Raw genomic sequence first — 21,834 nt, 5'->3', positions numbered from 1 at the left:
TCAAATACTCTTTATAGTTAGAAGGGTCTTAAGGTGCTTTATTAAAATTGTGAATTTCATGACCCTGGGGTCTCAAGTTTGCCCCTTGGGAGGGGGTAAACTTTACTATAGTTTATATAGGGAAATCACATTTTTTACTATGATTTGTTTGAATTCTATTGGAATTCATTCTAACTTAGTTAACATTATCACCTTGTGAAGGCAGTTTGATTGTATACACATGTTTGCCCTGACTGACCCCCAGTGGCTAATGGGCGGGGTTAAAAAGGGCCAAATTGACTGAAATTTAAAAAATCATCTTCTCAAGACGGAAATAAGGTGGAATCAAATACTCTTTATAGTTGGAAGCATCTTAAAGTGCTTTACTAAAATTTTGAATTTCATGACCCTGGGGTCTCAAGTTTGCCCCTGGGGAGGGGGTATACTTTACTATAGTTTATATAGGGAAATCACATTTTTCACTATAATATGTTTGATTTCTATTGGAATTCATTCTATTTTGGTTAACATTATCAGCTTGGGATGACAGTTTGAGGGTATGCACATGTTGGCCCTGACTGACCCCTAGGGGCTTATGGGCGGGGCTAAAAAGGGTCAAATTGACTGAAATTTTAAAAATCTTCTTTTCAGACTGAAATAAGATAGAATCAAATACTGTTTATAGATGGAGGGGTCTTAAGGTGCTTTACTAAAATTGTGAATTTTATGACCCTGGGGTCACACATTTACCCCTGGGGAGGGGTAAATTTTACTATAGTTTATATAGGGAAATCACATTTTTGACTGATTTGTTTTATTTCTATTGGAATTCATTCCAACTTGGTTAACATTTTCAGCACGGGATGAAAGTTTGATAATATGCACATGTTGGCCCTGACTGACCCCTTGGGGCTTATGGGCGGGGCCAAAAATGGTCAATTAAATTAACTGAAATATTTCAAATCTCAGGTGACCGTTAAGGCCCATGGGCCTCTTGTTTCAATTGAGAGACTTTTTCCTGTACATTTCATGCATCAATATTGATAAATAGATTAAAGTACCGATGACTAAATAGTAAGTACAGAAAAACTTAATATGTTAATTCAGAAGCAACAAGTGACGATTGTTTCATAAAACACATTGGATACTGTTTGTCTGAAGTCATTTTATAAAGCAAAACCTAAGGCTGTACACCTCTGATGTAAACAAATTCCTGTATTAAACTTGTTTTCTCAAATGCATTTTTGAAAATAGGAGTAAATGGCGTAGCAGAAAATGCAAGAACTATTACATGTCTGTGTGCTCGTTCTTGTGCTGTAATTTGACATGATATATGATTTTAAATGAAATTTGCTGCTTTTACCTTTTACAGGACAATTCCATATAATATCTTCCATATGTGTTGTCAGATATGTATGGATGCCTTGTAAAACTAATAAGAATAATATTTTCTTTTGAATTATGGAAGTTAACTTTCTTTGACAAGTTCATTTTACTTAGAATAACAATTAAAGTTCCCCCTTCCCCTTTATTTTAATAGCAATATACTATTTTTTCACCATATTTTGCAGATTTAACACTAATTTGAAAAGTTCTGCTATTAAACTTGTTCATATATTTAGCAAAGTGCATAAGTTACACTGGAAACATCAAAAAAAAAAAATCAAAAATGTAGAATTTTCTACATTGTAGTATATTATTAGCTCACCTGGTCCGAAGGACCAAGGTGAGCTTATGCCATACCGTTGCGTCCGTCGTCCGTCGTCCGTCCGTCCGTCAACAATTTACTTCTTCATAACCACACATCAGAATTTGACCAAATTTGGTCAGAAGCATCCCTATGGGCAGGGGACTCAGAATTGTACAAATGATGGGGCTGACCCCCTGGGGGCCTCTGTGGCGGGGCCAAAAGGGGTCATTTTTGCGCTATTGATATAAACGACTTCTTCTCTGAAACCAAGCAATGGCTATCACTCATATTTGCCTGGTAGCATCACTATGGGGTGGGGATTCAAAATTGTACAAATGATGGGGCTGACCCCCCAGGGGCCTGAGGGGCGGGGCCAAATGTGGTCAATCTGGCTATATTGATATAAACGACTTCTTCTCTGAAACCAAGCAATGGCTATCGCTCATATTTACCTGGTAGCATCATTATGGGGTGGGGATTCAAAATTGTACAAATGATGGGGTTGACCCCCCAGGGGCCTGAGGGGTGGGGCCGAATGTGGTCAATTTGGCTATATTGATATAAACGACTTCTCTGAAACCGAGCAATGCCTGTCACTCATATTTGCCTGGTAGCATCACTATGGGGTTGGGATTTAAAATTGTACAAATGATGGGACTGACCCCCCAGGGGCCTGAGGGACGGGGCCAAATGTGGTCAATCGGGCTATATTCATATAATTGACTTCTTCTCTGGAACCAAACAATGGATATCTCTCATATTTTACTGGTAGCATCACCTTGGGGTAGGAATTTGAAATTGTACAAATGACGGGGCTGACCCCCTGGGGTCTGAGGGGCGGGGCCAAAAGGGGTCAGTTTTACAGAATTGATATAAACGACTTCTTCTCTGAAACCAAGCGATGGATATCGCTCATATTTGCCTGGTAGCATCACTATGGGGTGGGGATTCAAAATTGTACAAATGATGGAGCTGACCCCCCGGGAGCCTGAGGGGCGGGGCCAAATGTGGTCAATTGGGCTATATTGATATTAGCGACTTCTTCTCTGAAACCAAGCAATGGATATTGCTCATATTTGCCTGGTAGCATCACTATTGGGTGGGCATTCAAAATTGTACAAATGGTGAGGCTGACCCCCCGGGGGCCTGAGGGGCGGGGCCAAGAGGGGTCAATTTGGCTGAATTGATATGAACAACTTCTTCTCTGAAACTAAGCAAGATATATCGCTCATATTTGCCTGGTAGCATCCTTTTGGGTAGGGATTCAAATTTTATAAAGGAAGGAACTGACCCCCACACCCCCTGGGGTGCAGAAGGCGGGGTCAAAAGGGGTCAATTGGTTTAAACAACTTCTTTTCTGAAACTAAGCAATGGATATCACTCACATTTGTGTGGTAGCATCCCTATGGGGTTGTGCCAAAAGTTAATTTTATTTCATGGATTAATGCATTTTTTGACATCAAATCCTCACGTACCCATATAAAATGCCTATGATATATTGACATAGCAATACCAGCAACAAATATACTTAATCATCATTCTTGTTTCATATCTCATGAAATCCAGGTGAGCGATACAGGCCCTCTGGGCCTCTTGTTTTCATTATTTGCTACAATTAACAATGGCCACACTCTGATGATTTGAGTGATCAATCTAGAGTAAAAAAGGTAAAATTGGGCTTGTCATGAAGGGCAAGAAAAACTCATTTCCAAAATGGTTGCCGCACATTTTCAGATTGATGTTTGCTTATAAAATATACCATACACCATATTTTGTTAAATGTTACAAAAAACCCTTACACAAGATGAAAATGAGACTTAAACGTCAATGAAACCACAGAAGTGTACATCCTTAAGACACTTTTCGTTTGTTTATTGATCAAAGGGTATATTTACTCTTGATGTTGAAATCCACTTGTGTGTATTGGGCTTTTCCGAGTCTTGAATCAGCAATATGTATGTCACTGGATATAGAAATTAACCAATGAAAAAATCAACATTGTTACCCACTACCATGTTACCCAGTACCGTTCCTTTGTGAGCGGGGGCAGCCCTGGTGGAGAGTAGAGAACTAATGGAGGGAACCAGTCTAGATACAGAATTAACATGATATCTGAACACAGGATAGAATGTGTCTTGTATGACTTTTATGATTAGATACAGGATTAGACTTGTCTAATGACTGGTTACAGGATAAGACATGTGTCAGATGACTGGCTATAGGATAAGACATGTGTCAGATGACTGGCTATAGGATAAGACATGTGTCAGATGACTGGATACAGGATAAGACATGTGTCTAATGACTGGATACAGGATAAGACATGTGTCTGATGACTGGATACAGGATAAGACATGTGTCTGATGACTGGATATAGGATAAGACATGTGTCTAATGACTGGATACAGGATAAGACATGTGTCAGATGACCAAATACAGGATTAGAACTTTGTCTGATGACTGGATACAGGAAAAGACATGTGTCTGATGACTGGATGTAGTATTAGACCTGTGTCTGATAACTGGATTCAGAATAAGACATGTGTCTAACGACTGAATTCTGGATAAGAGCTGTGTTTTGTGACAGGATATTGGATAAGACATGTGTCTGATGACTGAATACAGGATAGGACCTGTGTCTAATTAATGACTGGATACAGGATTAGACATGTGTCTGATGACTGAATACAGGATAGGACATGTGTCTAATGACTGGATACAGGATAAAACCTGTGTTTGGCGGCATGTCTGATGACTGAATGCATGAAGAGGTATGTGCTTGTAATGAAGAAATACAGGATAAGAGTGGAGATATATTACAGTGTTTGACATCTGTTAGATAACACAATCTGACAGTTTCTCATCAACAAACATATCAAGAATATTCACCAGATGCCTGATAATTTAACTGTTGTTTTTTCAAATTTTGAAAAGAAATTTTATGTTAACCCGTTAGAATATAAAAATGTGTACAAGGACATTGATTTCTAGGTTTAATTGCTGGTACGCCTAACTGACTTATGGAAACACTTGAAATGTCTGGTTCTGACTCCTTAACCAATCAAATCCCACATATCATACCAAAGACCTGTTCCCTTTCTGCAGTGTAGACCATTTCATTTGGTAAATAAAATATCTTGTATGGTTTTTTTTCTCGAAATCTTTGCTAAGTAGGCCTAGTTATGTATCACTAAGCACTAAAAATGTTTTGAAATGAAGTTAAACGATATATTTATTTAAAGCAGTAAGCAGATCCAATTTCTCCTGAAATAAGTTTAGGAACCCCAATACTTTTGTAGCTTCTTAACCTGTAACTCAATATTGAGAGTGATTCTGTATACCATGATGAATTTTACCCCCCGGATATGGTGACCTTGAGGACTGTTGACCTTGAGCAAAGAATTATGAACTCAAAATCATACAACAAACATGTATAGTGGTGCATTACATTTGAAATTTGGTCAGAATCAGCCACCAATATGATCCTGTACTCGACCAGCAATAATCCCCCACTTGGCAATAAGCCCCCTCCCCTTTTATCAAGTCTTTAGGAACCAGACCTACATTCATTAATAAGCCCCTCCCCTTCTATCAGGTCTTTAGGAACCGGACCTACATTCAGTAATAAGCCCCCTCCCCTTTTATCAGGTCTTTAGGAACCAGACCTACATTCAGTAATAAGCCCCCTCCCCTTCTATCAGGTCTTTAGGAACCAGACCTACATTTGTATATAAGCCCCTCCCCTTTTATCAAGTCTTTAGGAACCAGACCTACATTCATTAATAAGCCCCCTCCCCTTCTATCAGGTCTTTAGGAACCAGACCTACATTCATTAATAAGCCCCCTCCCCTTCTATCAGGTCTTTAGGAACCAGACCTACATTCATTAATAAGCCCCTCCCCTTTTATCAAGTCTTTAGGAACCAGACCTACATTCATTAATAAGCCCCTCCCCTTTTATCAAGTCTTTAGGAGTCAGATCTACATTCAGTAATAAGCCCCTCCCCTTTTATCAAGTCTTTAGGAACCAGACCTACATTCATTAATAAGCCCCCTCCCCTTTTATCAAGTCTTTAGGAACCAGACCTACATTCAGTAATAAGCCCCCTCCCCTTTTATCAAGTCTTTAGGAGTCAGATCTACATTCATTAATAAGCCCCCTCCCCTTTTATCAAGTCTTTAGGAACCAGACCTACATTCATTAATAAGCCCCTCCCCTTTTATCAAGTCTTTAGGAGTCAGATCTACATTCATTAATAAGCCCCTCCCCTTTTATCAAGTCTTTAGGAACCAGACCTACATTCATTAATAAGCCCCCTCCCCTTTTATCAAGTCTTTAGGAACCAGACCTACATTCAGTAATAAGCCCCTCCCCTTTTATCAAGTCTTTAGGAACCAGACCTACATTCAGTAATAAGCCCCCTCCCCTTCTATCAGGTCTTTAGGAACCAGACCTACATTCATTAATAAGCCCCCTCCCCTTCTATCAAGTCTTTAGGAACCAGACCTACATTCATTAATAAGCCCCCTCCCCTTCTATCAGGTCTTTAGGAACCAGGGTATCGTTTCACAAAGCTTCGTAACTTACGAACAATCGTAAATATTTACGAAAAAGTTACGCAAAACTTACGAATTTCGTAAGTGCGTTTCACAAAGGTGTTCGTAACTTTTTTTGTATCTTACGTCAAAATCGTACATTCTCCCGGTAAAAATATACCACTCTCTAACTTGGAGGTAAAAAAGGACGACACTTCTGGGGTGAAAATTGTACGCCGGTCCTATTCCCGGGTCACGTACACAGACCATGAACTTTATTTTGTTCTATCAAAACAACCGTATTATTGATAGAAGATGATTTTTTCTATAAAATTCCAATTCTTATTGTTTATCATGCATTTACCCAAACTGTAACAACGCAATTTTGACAGATTTTGCTCAATGCCCAAAGACATACATAATGTTCTTAAAATAGACCATATGTTGGCACAGTCTGCGAATATGCGTACGATTAGTTTCATGACAATGTGTATTTTGCCGGCATTCCATCCTCGACTTTCAAAACCCGGTTTCCACCTCGAAACAATCGCTCACAAGGCATAGTCGTTCTCTTATGCTAATTTGTAAATGAGTACGACGTCATTTTCTGTTCGAAAGGGCATGCCTGCGCATGATTTTAAATTGTTTTCGTAAGTTACGACAGGGTTGATATGGCGTAAAGTTACGCAAGGTTTTTGCGTAACTTACGTACGTTCGTAAGTTACGAAGTTTTTGTGAAACGCTTAGTAATTCGTAAATGTGACTTACGCAAATTTCGTAAGTTACGAAGCTTTGTGAAACGATACCCAGACCTACATTTGTATATAAGCTCCCTCCCCTTTTATCAAGCCTTTAGGAACCAGACCTACATTCATTAATAAGCCCCCTCCCCTTCTATCAGGTCTTTAGGAACCAGACCTACATTCAGTAATAAGCCCCCTCCCCTTCTATCAAGTCTTTAGGAGTCAGACCTACATTCAGTAATAAGCCCCCTCCCCTTCTATCAAGTCTTTAGGAACCAGACCTACATTCATTAATAAGCCCCTCCCCTTTTATCAAGTCTTTAGGAACCAGAACTACATTCAGTAATAAGCCCCCTCCCCTTTTATCAAGTCTTTAGGAACAAGACCTACATTCAGTAATAAGCCCCTCCCCTTTTATCAAGTCTTTAGGAACCAGGCCTACATTCAGTAATAAGCCCCTCCCCTTTTATCAAGTCTTTAGGAACCAGACCTACATTCAGTAATAAGCCCCTCCCCTTTTATCAAGTCTTTAGGAACCAGGCCTACATTCAGTAATAAGCCCCTCCCCTTTTATCAAGTCTTTAGGAACCAGACCTACATTCAGTAATAAGCCCCTCCCCTTCTATCAAGTCTTTAGGAACCAGACCTACATTCAGTAATAAGCCCCCTCCCCTTCTATCAAGTCTTTAGGAACCAGACCTACATTCATTAATAAGCCCCCTCCCCTTTTATCAAGTCTTTAGGAGTCAGATCTACATTCAGTAATAAGCCCCTCCCCTTTTATCAAGTCTTTAGGAACCAGACCTACATTCAGTAATAAGCCCCTCCCCTTTTATCAAGTCTTTAGGAACCAGACCTACATTCAGTAATAAGCCCCTCCCCTTTTATCAAGTCTTTAGGAACCAGACCTACATTCATTAATAAGCCCCCTCCCCTTTTATCAAGTCTTTAGGAGTCAGATCTACATTCAGTAATAAGCCCCCTCCCCTTTTATCAAGTCATCTGCTTTAAGTTCATTCTTCCATTAATCAGTGTCATCATGTGGATAAACAATCGGTCAAAACGTTCGACAATAGCCTCTTCTATTTTATGTATTTTCCATGTGCTGAAAACATAAGTTGGTATTAAATCTGTTTTGGAACCAAGCCAATACATTCAACAATAAGCCTCCTCCTCTAAAAAATCTGTTATTTCCTACTAGGGGTACTGTTGGGGGCTTATAAAGTTGAGTACGGTAATGATGACTAGGTTTCTCTAGAAATCATAATAGAAGGCGCAACCTTGAGCACAGCATGATGTCATCATCCTCGATCATTTAATCATCATCACAACTGTTTGTTACCAAGATTTAAATGATAGGGAAAATTATTTGACTTTCATTTTGATAATTGATATGAAACATGAAATAAAGTCAAAAATACAAGGCCCAAATTGTAGCAGCTCTTTTGAAAAATAAAGTATATGATAAGAAATTAATTTATTTTGGCCAATATCCTGTAAGTGATATCAATGTAAAGAGAGCTGAGGATGCCAAATCTCGGTTTATAAATGGAATGTTGATTCTTTACATGATGGTACAAACATGTAGATGATGTTTGTTTAACAGAGATTTTATTTCTACATGTATGCAATTGAAAATGTGTAAATAGTAATATTATGTTAAATAAAAATGTATCTAATTTAAGGATAACATTCCACTGTGAAAAGCTTACCATAAAATGTCTGTAAAATTAATCGGTTGAGATTGGTATTTGTTTTTGAAGAGATGGAGATCAACTCAAGCTAAAAATTCACTGTATAAAAATTCTCCCAATTTCAAAATGAATATTGAGGAATTGCGAGTGGGTGTTCAGGTTCCCATGGTATGACTTGTGGATGGAAACATTATGTTTATCACAGGATGTGCCTATCCATTATGCTAAAGAAAATATTTATACATCTGTTCTTTGAGTTGACTGATCCAATACTCTTATAAAATGTCAATGTATTCCACAGACTTCTTGCCCAGCCGCCTGTCATTTGGTATGCACTAAACCCTAATATCCTTATATCAACTAACATAATTCTCTGTTGAACTGCTGACTAAGCTAAATTTGTTAATTCTTCTAACTACATTGTATTGGAATGTATAGTTTATTAAAGTGTAATAATGTCTATTCCAGCTTGCCGGTGTAAGTTTGTACATATTATGAGAATTTGATTGTGAGTAAGATAAATTAAGGTGCCCTATCATCACAGAGAAAGATCTTTAATATGTGATCAGTAAATCAACACTTGAACACAATAGACATCGTCTTTTTTTGTGGTGAAGTTTGCTTTTATCATGGTACAAGTTTAGTTGGTTTATGAGAATTTAAGTCAGAAGAAAATGATGTATTATAGTTGTTCTGTATCATCTGTAGATTTTTACCCCCCATCATGAAAACAATTAAGTTTCAAAATGGTGACCAAAATCAGACTGCAACAATTCATTAAAACCTGCTCTTTAATTGAGATACACAAAAACAGCAGGTAAAAAAATCCACTTGGCTTAATCAGATATGAGATGGTGTTGTGTTGACTTATTACACTCACTGTGTATGGACACTTCAATCTTGATAGTACGTACAGCGAGTTACTGTCTTAACTGACTGATAATGGGATATAGTGTTGTGAATCCTCATATAGTCCTTATGATATATATATCATACCATGTAAAGTTCTATCTATTACAATGAAGTATTCAGTTTATCTTGTTAAAACACCATCTTCAGTTTACATAGGATAACAGTTCCACTAGAGAATGAGTTCCACTTAGACTACCTGTTCCACTTAGAGTACCAGTTAAACTCTGAGTACCAGTTAAACTCTGAGTACCAGTTCCACTTTGAGTACCAGTTCCACTTTGAGTACCAGTTCCACTTAGAGTACCTGTTCCACTTAGAGTACCAGTTCCACTTTGAGTACCAGTTCCACTTTGAGTACCAGTTCCACTTTGAGTACCAGTTCCACTTTGAGTACCTGTTCCACTTAGACTACCTGTTCCACTTAGACTACCTGTTCCACTTAGACTACCTGTTCCACTTAGAGTACCAGTTCCACTTAGAGTACCTGTTCCACTTAGAGTACCTGTTCCACTTAGAGTACCAGTTCCACTTAGAGTACCTGTTCCACTTAGAGTACCTGTTCCACTTAGAGTACCTGTTCCACTTAGAGTACCAGTTCCACTTTGAGTACCAGTTCCACTTTGAGTACCAGTTCCACTTTGAGTACCAGTTCCACTTTGAGTACCTGTTCCACTTAGACTACCTGTTCCACTTAGACTACCTGTTCCACTTAGACTACCTGTTCCACTTAGAGTACCTGTTCCACTTAGAGTACCTGTTCCACTTAGAGTACCAGTTCCACTTAGAGTACCTGTTCCACTTAGAGTACCTGTTCCACTTAGAGTACCTGTTCCACTTAGAGTACCTGTTCCACTTAGAGTACCTGTTCCACTTAGAGTACCTGTTCCACTTTGAGTACCTGTTCCACTTAGACTACCTGTTCCACTTAGACTACCTGTTCCACTTTGAGTACCAGTTCCACTTTGAGTACCAGTTCCACTTTGAGTACCAGTTCCACTTTGAGTACCAGTTCCACTTTGAGTACCAGTTCCACTTTGAGTACCAGTTCGACTAAAGTAGAGTACCAGATCAAAGTCATAGCATCAGTTAAAAGATGTTCAGCTGACAGTTTTGAACCAACATATGAAGAAAACAAAAAAAATCAAAGGAAAAAACGCCAGATGCAGGCAGAATTAAATCCTATCCCCCATGGAAATGGTGTCATTTTTAGGAATTTATAGTTATCCAGTTTGTAAGCTCCCCTCAGGCTCGAAGAGCCTATGTGCTTATTTTGTGCTTCAATTGATTTGTTCGTAATGATTTGATCCTCTGGGATAGAAACAGTGTTATATGTAAAGAGTTTTCACAGTAATTAATCCTTTAAAAGATGGTAATCCTCGATTCATAATCCTCGTAGAATATCTTAAGTGTTGTGCCAATGGTTTTTACATCAGATAAAAATCCACTACAATATCCTTTGTACAATATTCACTGAATAAACATCTGAGTAAACAGTACAATATTTATCTTAATGATGCATATTCAAGCTTAAGAGCGAGTATTTGCAGGAGTGACCTTTGACCTTGTCTTTGGTCGTTTGCGTCGGCACCGTTGAGTGCCATTCTTTAGGACTCGGCAGCACTCAATGGTGCCATCTGTTTGAGGAGTGCACTTCCTCCGACGTAGTGCTCGACGATTATGACGCTTTCCTCTGTTACGGCGCTTTCGTTTTCCTTTTTTGTTTTTTCTGTTCTTATTCTTCCTGTTTTTCTTTCCTTTCCTTTTTCGTCCTCTCTTTTTGGCCCTTTCTGTCTTTGTCCTTGCCGTGGGGTTTGTGTTGGAGCGTGATGGCACTGATAATGCTGGTTCTTGTAATCGATGAATGGCTTGTCGTGTGTCTGTGTTTCTGGATGTCTCAATTACTGGATTGCCTCCCCTTTGTTGTGAAGTCTCCTCCGGAGTAACAATATTGGCCTTTAATGCTAGACGTGACACCTGTACTGCTGGTGTCTCTGGGTGTTGAGACCTCTCTACAGATTTCTTTGGCACAACCTTCACAAAATATCTGTTTTGCAGCTCCTTGATTTTCCTTCCTCTTAACTGAAGTGGTGTGGCACATTCAGGCTCATCAGTGCTATGGAAGGTGACCCTCCCTTCCAGCATCCATTGTTTTAACCATATCAGGCTCTGATCACAGTGAAATGGGTTGCCATCCAGCAGCAGGTGTTCCACACTGCCTAATGCTTCTTTGAGAGCTTCAGGAAGACTTTGGATTTCATTGTACTGTATATTCAAGGTTGTCACATGCTCAAATCTGGTCCTAGATTTCACCAGCGCAGTCAGCATACTGGATACAAGACCTGGACTGTTCATTAAGTTCAGAGTTCTGATACTGGACAACGCTGATACAAATTCTTCACTGACATGTACAGTAGGGGAGGCAATGTTGGCCATAGATAGGGAGTTGAGTTGTGGAGGGAAGGCTCCATGGTCAACACTGGTCAATGTATTGTGGGACATCTGAAGGGTGGTCAGAGCAGACAGGTCGGTGAACGTTCCTGCTGGGATCATAGATATTTCATTGAACTGTAGATTGATCTGTTGAATGCTCTGCAGACCTCTGAATGACTCTGCATGGACTCTCTGAATTTTGTTCATTTCAAAAGACAACAGTCGTAGTTTGGAGTGGTTCAGGAAAAGGTGTGACTGTATTTCAAAGACTTGATTGTTGTCGAGGTAGAGTGTCTCGAGGTTCTTTGGGAGACCTTGTGGGACGTAAAACAGGTTATTGTGGCTCAGCCACATCTCTTTTAGATTGCTGAGAGGCTGAAATGCTCGGTAGCTGATGTTTTCTAACTTGTTATTCTCCAGCATCAACAGACGCAGGTTTCTCATTCCCTTGAAATCATCATTGTTGATCTCTGTGATCATATTGTTGCCAAGACGAAAGTCATTAACAGAGTAGGGCATGCCTGTGGGTATCTTCTTCAGCTGACTCTTGGTGAAATCCACGAGTTGGAGCATGTTACTGGAGAATTGTAAATCGACAGAGTGTGTCAAGGCGTTATTGCTGAGGATGAGATAACGCAGACGTTTCAGATTCTTGAAGGCCATTGGGTGTATCTGGCTGATTTGGTTGTTACTTAGATCTAACATCCGTACCATTGTGTTTGTCTGGAAGTCGTCTTCCTCGATCTCTGTCAGCTGATTAAACCCCAGGTAGAGGGACGATAGAGAGGTTAGACCTTGGAATGGCTTCCCAAGTCGTCGTAGACGGTTGTTTGTAAGCGTTATGATAGACATTTCATCCAGGCCTCGAAAGGCTCCATCCTCAATAGCAGCTATTGAGTTAGAGGACAGATCTATCATTGTCAAATGTGGAATATTTTGAAATGAATCTGCCATGATATGACTTATGCCATTGTTTGGTATTCTCAACGACTGAACATTTGGAAGTGACTGAAAACTTTCTCCGTTGAAATATGTGATTTGGTTGCCAGTAAAATCCAGAACCTCTACTTCCTCCGGGAAATGTTGAGGGATATCTCGTAAACCAACTTGGATACAGTTAGCTGTGCCCCCCGTACAGGAGTGGCATTGCGGGGGACATGGCACCACATGTGGTACCCATAGACACAGAATACACACAACGCTCACTGCGTGTACCACACTGTCCATGGTCTTCATCCTTAGTGTCAAATTCGTGTGTGACGGGGAAAATATTCGGGGACAAATCCTTGATCAATCTTAGTCACAATTAGTCAGGAAACATCTGTAACATTAAAAGAAAAAAATGGAGTCAGACACATTACTTATATATCATCATTTGATGTGTAACGACTGTATTTAACATTAAGAAATGGACCTTTGAGGATTCCATAATCCATTTTCTTGCTACATATAGATATCAACATTGTATGGTACATATATGTAAACACATTGTTTTTCACAATGTTGGTGCATCATAATTACAAAACTAAATCTGATATACATATCAACTTTATTTTATAATACATAATGTACTTGTTTTTGTGAAACAAGTTGATTACCTTCTTATATTTATAATTCTTGTTAGAAGAGCGTAAGGGGTTGTACTTTGGGGGGAAGATGGAGTACCTGGAGAAAACCAGTCAATGTGGACTGGCAGGTAACTCTATACCTTTTCACATCCGATCAGGAAATTGAACCCCAGACGCCTAGGTGACAGGCAAGTGTGCCACCCAGCCACCCATTTATAAATTTATACAATGTACATGTATTCAAAGTGAAGACTGAAAGACCAGAAATTACCTTTAATTATTGATATAAATTATGATCATTATTGAACTATTTCATATAAATAATCATAACTGTTATACTTTTTTATATAAATAATCATAACTATTATACTATTTTATATAAATAATGATAGTTTTTCAGTGATGGATCATAAAGATTTTATATGTATGTTATATACATTATGTACCAGTAAAGTCAATGTGTGCTGTTCACTATCCATAACGTTACTTGGTTTGCATCCTAACAATTTTAACCAAATGATCTGAACTGTTTGACCTGCAATATATAATGACGATTTTATCAGAAAACTTTAAAGGGTTATGGTACTGCTCTATCTCTTGAGTTCTGATTTAAACATCACGATGTATTTAATAAAAAATGATCAAGCATCTCTAGAGATCTGATATGAAAATCACCATGTGTTTAATAAAAAAATAATAGGTATGATAGACTGATGATAAAAGCATGGTAAACAGGAGTGGGAGGTCTGTAGATGTTTTTGATACTCGTTGGTGAGGTTTCAAATTTTCGACACCTGAACACCCCCCCCCCCCCCCCCCCCCCCTCCCAACTCTACCATGACTTTTAGTCATGATGATTGTAGTTGGGTATTATTGATCTGGCAGAAAGTGACATTAAATAATAACCATTAATCTTAACTAAGACAAATTACATCTAAGTTTTAATGTTTAATAGCTGTTCATAGCAGAAAAAATCAAATATTTCAACAGGTGCTTTCAATTTTTCGTCTTCTAGATTGATCTTAAGATATGAACATGAATGATAAGCAGCAATACAGCACTGCATCCCACTAGATCAGTGCTGTGATATGTTCCCCACTACCTTCCTCTATCTTCACTGAAATAGCTGACTACACAACTATCCAGATGCATAAACAAAAGTGTGGAAGGTTCTACTGTTCAATTAGTCGTTGGCTGGTTGTGTATATGATGTGAGGGTTGTATAAACATCCATCTAGCTAAAACAACACTTACTATGGTATCCACACAGATCTAGTCAATGTCAGATAATGGAGAAGTAGAACAGGAAATATTCCCTAATTTTCTCGGTTCTGCTTACAATTCACCTGTGGATTGTTTACTATACAATGGCGTCATTGTAATAGTGAGAACAAATTGAACTGCAGGTGTTGTATTTGAAAACCTTTTTTTTTGAAATAACACATTCTTGTGCTTTAAATAGGAATCTAGGTCTGGATGTTTTTGCTGATGAATTCAAAACACACAAAAATATTTTTAGAACATATATATATAATCTTGGAAATCTATTGAGTTCAATTAAATATTGATGTTTCAATATAATGTGTAGCTACTGGAAAATTGATGGAAATGGCAAGATAGCCAGGATATACCCATCTGTCAAAAAAACCCGGATATACCCATCTGTCAAAAAAACCCGGATATACCCATCTGTCAAAGTAACCATGATATACCAGCCCATCTGTTAAAGTAACCATGATATACCCATCTGTCAAAGTAACCATGATATACCCATCTGTCAAAGTAACCATGATATACCCATCTGTCAAAGTAACCATGATATACCGGCCCATCTGTCAATGTAACCATGATATACCCATCTGTCAAAGTAACCATGATATACCCATCTGTCATTATAACCATGATATACCCATCTGTCAATATAACCATGATATACACATCTGTCAAAGTAACCATGATATACCCATCTGTCAAAGTAACCATGATATACCGGCCCATCTGTCAATGTAACCATGATATACCCATCTGTCAAAGTAACCATGATATACCCATCTGTCAAAGTAACCATGATATACCCATCTGTCAATATAACCATGATATACCCATCTGTCAAAGTAACCATGATATACACATCTGTCAATGTAACTATGATATACCCATCTGTCAATATAACCATGATATACCCATCTGTCAAAGTAACCATGACATACCCATCTGTCATTATAACCATGATATACCCATCTGTCATTATAACCATGATATACCCATTTGTCAAAGTAACCATGATATACACATCTGTCAATGTAACTATGATATACCCATCTGTCAATATAACCATGATATACCCATCTGTCAAAGTAACCATGATATACCCATCTGTCAAAGTAACCATGATATACCGGCCCATCTGTCAATGTAACCATGATATACCCATCTGTCAAAGTAACCATGATATACCCATCTGTCAAATTAACCATGATATACCCATCTGTCAAAGTAACCATGATATACCCATCTGTCAAAGTAACCATGATATACCCATCTGTCAAAGTAACCATGATATACCCATCTGTCAAAGTAACCATGATATACCCATCTGTCAAAGTAACCATGATATACCCCATCTGTCAAAGTAACCATGATATACCCATCTGTCAAAGTAACCATGATATACCCATCTGTCAAAAAAACCCAGATATACACATCTCTCAATATAACCATGATATACCCATCTGTCATTATAACCATGATATACCCATCTGTCAAAGTAACTATGATATACTTATATAATTTGAAGTATTTTTCCATTTCCTGAGGATTTCGATATAACCTGGTTCGACTGTATATTATATTATTGTAGCACATAACAGCAGACAGATTGTAGCTTAGCAGTTATGTGTTCGCCTGTAGAGTGGATATTTTTATCAGTAAATCAAAAATATGAAGAGCATTGTTTTTGTTTTTGTTTTCTGGTCCAGGGAACAATTCAAATTAAATTGTCTACTATGCTTTAAAGATACTTTAATATTGCATACTTTAAAAGTTGTCCTCCACTTCATAGTATAAAGATTAGGTTTAAAGTTTTACACAGTAGAAGATGATGATTAAGTTTAAAGTAAGAGATTGGGTTTATAGTTATACCCCCCGCAACGAAGTTAGGGGGGGTATACTGGAATCAGGTTGTCTGTCCGTCCGTCCGTCCGTCTGTCCGTCTGTAGACACAATGATGTACCGGCTACTCCTCCTAAACTACTGATCCGATTTCAACGAAACTTCATGACAATAATCCTTATACATTGTAGATGTGCGTTATCTATATAACATTGTAATTTTTTGGTTACCATGGTAACCAGGGCACAAAACTAAGTTTTTTGGTCTACTCCTCTTATGGTTACCATGGTAACCAGGGCACAGAACTTAGTTTTTTCATGACAATAATCCTTATACATTGTAGGTGTGCGTAATCTATATCACGTCGTAATTTTTGTGTCGCCTTTGAAAAAGGAGACATATAGGTATTACTTTTCGGCGTCGGTGTCGGCGTCGGCGTCGGCGTCGGCGTCGTCCAGAAAATGGTTTTCGTGCGATAACTTTAGTAGTTTAGAACGGATTAATTCGAAACTTCATGGGAAGGATCATTACCATGATAGCTCGGACAAGTTCGATAACCAAAATTATTCGCACCTTTTTAAAAGAGTTATAGCCCTTTAATTTTTTGCGAAAATGGTTTCCACTCAATAACTTGAATAATTATTACAGGATTAATTTGAAACTTCATGGGAAGGTTCGTTACCATAATACTGTGGACAAGTTCGTTAACCAAATTTATTCGCACCATTTTAAAAGAGTTATGGCCCTTTAATTTTTTGCGAAAATGGTTTCCACTCAATAACTTGAATAATTATTACTGGATTAATTTGAAACTGAATGGGAAGGTTTGTTACCATAATACTGTGGACAAGTTCGTTAACCAAATTTATTCGGACCTTTTTAAGAGAGTTATAGCCCTTTAATTTTTTTTGCGAAAATAGAATGTTCGTTACCATAATACTGTGGACAAGTTTGTTATTGTTTTTTTTTATTCAAGTCCTAGTTTTAAAGAGTTATGGCCCTTTAATTACTGGAATTAATTCAAAATTTCATGGGAAGTCTTTCGCAAGTTTTTAAAAGAGTTATAGCCATTTATTTTTTCAAGTCCTAATTTTAAAGAGTTATGACCCTTTAATTATTCGCATACACAGGCGACACCTCCACTTCCATGGAATTCTTGTTTTTGGTTACCATGGTAACCAGGTCACAAAACTTAGTTTTTTGGGCGAGTTTGACGCAACGATGTACCGGCTACACGATGTACCGGCTACTTCTCCTAAACTACTTATCTGATTTCAACGAAACTTCATGACAATAATCCTTATACATTGTAGATGTGCGTAATCTATATCACGTCGTAATTTTTTGAATAAATCCCATTCACACTTTACCTTTCTCATAACCTTTTTAATTTTTTCTTTGTTATAAATTGATCAATTGAAAAGATTTTCTCATGTGAAATCATTTCATAATGTCATGTACAACAATTCATTCATAATATAGATAAAAAAAAGAATTAGGGTAACCAAGAAAACTGAATACGACTAAGTGAGATTTAACTGTATATCTCGTTTATTGTATAAATGAACAAATAGTAACGATGGGGGTTGCAGGAGCGGGGGTTATGAGTTGGCCCTCTGGACGACAGTTCTAGTTTTATACAGTAGAAGATGATGAGTAAGTTTAAAGTAAGAGATTGGGTAAATAGTTTTATACAGTAGAAGATGATGAGTAAGTTTAAAGTAAGAGATTGGGTTTATAGTTTTATACAGTAGAAGATGATGAGTAAGTTTAAAGTAAGAGATTGGGTTTATAGTTTTATACAGTAGAAGATGATGATTAAGTTTAAAGTAAGAGATTGGGTTTATAGTTTTATACAGTAGAAGATGGTGATTAAGTTTAAAGTAAGAGATTGGGTTTATAGTTTTATACAGTAGAAGATGATGATTAAGTTTAAAGTAAGAGATTGGGTTTATAGTTTTATACAGTAGAAGATGATGATTAAGTTTAAAGTAAGAGATTGGGTTTATAGTTTTATACAGTAGATTATGATTCCTCCCATAAAGGCTTTAGTGTTATTTTTAAACCTTTAAATGTTACAATGTGAGCCAAAATAAATAAATCATATTGTATTACATTGTCTAATAGAGAGGAAGATTTTTAATTTTGTCTGTAATAGTAGCCGTTTTAATTTTGTTTATTTCACAGAAAATTGTTTTTGAATTTATCAAGAGTAAGCTGTGTATAGAAATGTGTTAAGTTTCACATAATGTGATTATATTAGTTTTATCTCCTGGACACTTACATTCTTGGTGTGACAGTCAGGGTGCCTAGAGCCAAGGCACAGACAAGTTCTAGTCCGTAGCATCAAAAGAACATTTTTAACGGCAGTCATTGCCTGTGGATGTTTGGGCCAGTATAGGAACTGTAGTACCCCAGGCCACAGATCCTGATTGCAACTTTAAACTAAAGGTCAAAGGATTAGGCGTTAGACTTTTTTTGTTGACAGAGGTTTGGGTTGTTGTCCATAAATATGTATTCTATGTCTTGTCAGACCTAAAACGATTTACTGCTGACATAAGGACAGACATATTTTGTGTTGTCTTCGTTTTAATTGAGTATGGAGCAGCACTTTAGATCAGCCGCCTGTATCTAGCATGTGTTGTAGAAATGAAACCTATTGAGAATGCATTTAATAAAATCATGAAATTGTAATACTAATTATAAATTTGTTATTTCAGTCTGATGAAATTTGATTCAAATACACAATTAACTTTAAAATATACTAATAAGAAACACGTTTTTATATAATCAGTACATATTACTTAGACCATGAATGGTTACTGGAAGCTTGGATGACCTTATTGTATCTATGACATGTTGAATACCAGATCAGACCAATTAATGAAATATTTTGTCAAAAACTTATAATAGAAGCTTCCATATATACAGAGCTCATTTCAAATTCCACAGAATTGAATATGAAAAATGTCCTGAAGAACTATACGGTTCTTGATCTTGAAAGCTACGTTTCTTTATTATACTAACACATTTCAACATTCCTAACAAAACAAGGCATATACATACAGTGTTACCCTCATCCATCCATCCACAAATTTGGATAAGTTTGCAGAGTTTGACATTTACTCATTAGTAGGCAAATTAAATGTAAAAATATTTTATTTTCCTCATTATTTGTAATTATAGCTCAATTGCTGTAGACGTTTTTGCCAATAATCTTAAATTCATTCATATTTTAGCAAAATGTTTATGAATTTTGTATCAAGATGATATATCAGCTACCATGTCAATTTGAAATAGAATTGATCAGTTTAAGCATTGATTTTATAGGGGAAAATGTTCATTGGGAGAAATGTATGGCAAAGTTAAGTTAATGTTAAAATACTTACATTTCTTATAAAATTCTTGAAACTTCCAGACAGAAAAATGCACTTAATAGCAGTAATGATGTAGTCCTTCAGTCCAAACCACAACACTACCCATCTACAAGTGACTTGAGTCTGACAGGGGAGGAGGGGGCTTAACAAGTCCCTTACATGTAGTATACTCACTGTGTGGGAGAGTGTATGTGTAGTACACTGTTTGGGAGAGTGTACATAGAGTGTAGCCACATACAGGAAGAGTGTATGTGTAATTGTTTGTGTAGTATACTGTGTATTTGTTTGTTTGTTTGTTTGTTTGTTTGCTGGGTTGGGTTTGTTTGTTTGTTTGTTTGTTTGTTTGCTGAGTTTACTAGTCAAGCACAGCCAGAGTCATATTGAGGTGGATTTTCCTTGTAGTAGTTTGTGACTACCTCACTAACAACATACTGGGAGCTGGTCATGTGTTATCCAAAGCAATGAAGTTAAAATGCCTTGCACAAGAATAAAACTACAACAGTGAAGATTGGCACATTTTTTTAGCTTCCCAAGAAACCAAAACTGACACGAGTAGCCAGTGTCATACCACACAACTTAGTTCTTCACCTGAATTGATGTGCTGAAGCTTTTACCATCTTAGCTATAAAAGCCCCACCTCAGTTTGGGAGAGCGTAGTACACTGTGTGGGAGAGTGTAGTACACTGTGTGGGAGAGTGTAGTACACTGTGTGGGAGAGGGTAGTACACTGTGTGGGAGAGTGTAGTACACTGTGTGGGAGAGTGTGGTACACTGTGTGGGAGAGTGTAGTACACTGTGTGGGAGAGTGTAGTACACTATGTGGGAGAGTGTAGTACACTGTGTTGGAGAGTGTAGTACACTGTGTGGAGAGTGTAGTACACTGTGTGGGAGAGTGTAGTACACTGTGTGGGAGAGTGTAGTACACTGTGTTGGAGAGTGTAGTACACTGTGTTGGAGAGTGTAGTACACTGTGTGGGAGAGTGTAGTACACTGTGTTGGAGAGTGTAGTACACTGTGTGTGAGAGTGTAGTACACTGTGTGTGAGAGTGTAGTACATTGTGTGGGAGAGTGTAGTACACTGTGTTGGAGAGTGTAGTACACTGTGTGGGAGAGGGTAGTACACTGTATGGGAGAGTGTAGTACACTGTGTGGGAGAGTGTAGTACACTGTGTGGGAGAGTGTAGTACACTGTAGGAGAGTGTAGTACACTGTGTGGGAGAGTGTAGTACACTGTGGGAGAGTGTAGTACACTGTGTGGGAGAGTGTAGTACACTGTGGGAGAGTGTAGTACACTGTGTGGGAGAGTGTCGTACACTGTGTGGGAGAGTGTGGTACACTGTGTTGGAGAGTGTAGTACACTGTGTGGGAGAGTGTAGTACACTGTGTGGGAGAGTGTAGTACACTGTGTGGGAGAGTGTAGTACACTGTGTGGGAGAGTGTCGTACACTGTGTGGGAGAGTGTGGTACACTGTGTTGGAGAGTGTGGTACACTGTGTTGGAGAGTGTATTACACTGTGTTGGAGAGTGTATTACACTGATTGAGAGTGTCGTACACTGTGTGGGAGAGTGCAGTACACTGTGTGGGAGAGTGTAGTACACTGTGTGGGAGAGTGTAGTACACTGTGTTGGAGAGTGTAGTACACTGTGTGGGAGAGTGTATTACACTGATTGAGAGTGTCGTACACTGTGTGGGAGAGTGTAGTACACTGTGTTGGAGAGTGTAGTACACTGTGTGGGAGAGTGTAGTACACTGTGTTTGAGAGTGTAGCTCACTGTGTTGGAGAATTTAACAGTT

At 38.1% G+C, this 21,834-nt stretch overlaps 2 protein-coding genes across 9 annotated transcripts in view; one reads left to right on the top strand and one right to left on the bottom strand.

The window, feature by feature from the left end:
- LOC117344624 (arf-GAP with coiled-coil, ANK repeat and PH domain-containing protein 2-like) overlaps positions 1-21,834 on the top strand; it is a 91,863-nt gene that overhangs the window by 28,682 nt on the left and 41,347 nt on the right. The gene's annotated exons all lie outside the window — the stretch shown is intronic.
- On the bottom strand, positions 9,415-20,177 carry LOC117344625 (leucine-rich repeat-containing protein 15-like). 6 transcript variants are annotated; one of them, XR_004536227.1, is made up of 3 exons: positions 20,052-20,177; positions 9,948-13,304; positions 9,415-9,749 (listed from the first exon to the last, which is right to left on the bottom strand). XR_004536227.1 is itself a non-coding variant. In XM_033907449.1 (2 exons), the coding sequence occupies exon 2, from the start codon at positions 13,217-13,219 to the stop codon at positions 11,081-11,083; it is 2,139 nt and encodes a 712-aa protein (XP_033763340.1). In that variant the 5' UTR covers positions 13,220-13,304; positions 20,052-20,177; the 3' UTR covers positions 9,415-11,080. The 6 variants fall into 6 exon arrangements, 1 of the variants encoding a protein (XP_033763340.1); XR_004536228.1 differs by having other exon boundaries at positions 9,984-13,304; XR_004536229.1 differs by having other exon boundaries at positions 10,002-13,304.

This window comes from Pecten maximus, chromosome 16 (assembly GCF_902652985.1).
Source record: "Pecten maximus chromosome 16, xPecMax1.1, whole genome shotgun sequence".
Taxonomy (NCBI): domain Eukaryota; kingdom Metazoa; phylum Mollusca; class Bivalvia; order Pectinida; family Pectinidae; genus Pecten; species Pecten maximus.
The sequence above is the reverse complement of the archived record's forward strand: the minus strand, read 5'-3'. Positions and strand labels throughout refer to the sequence as shown.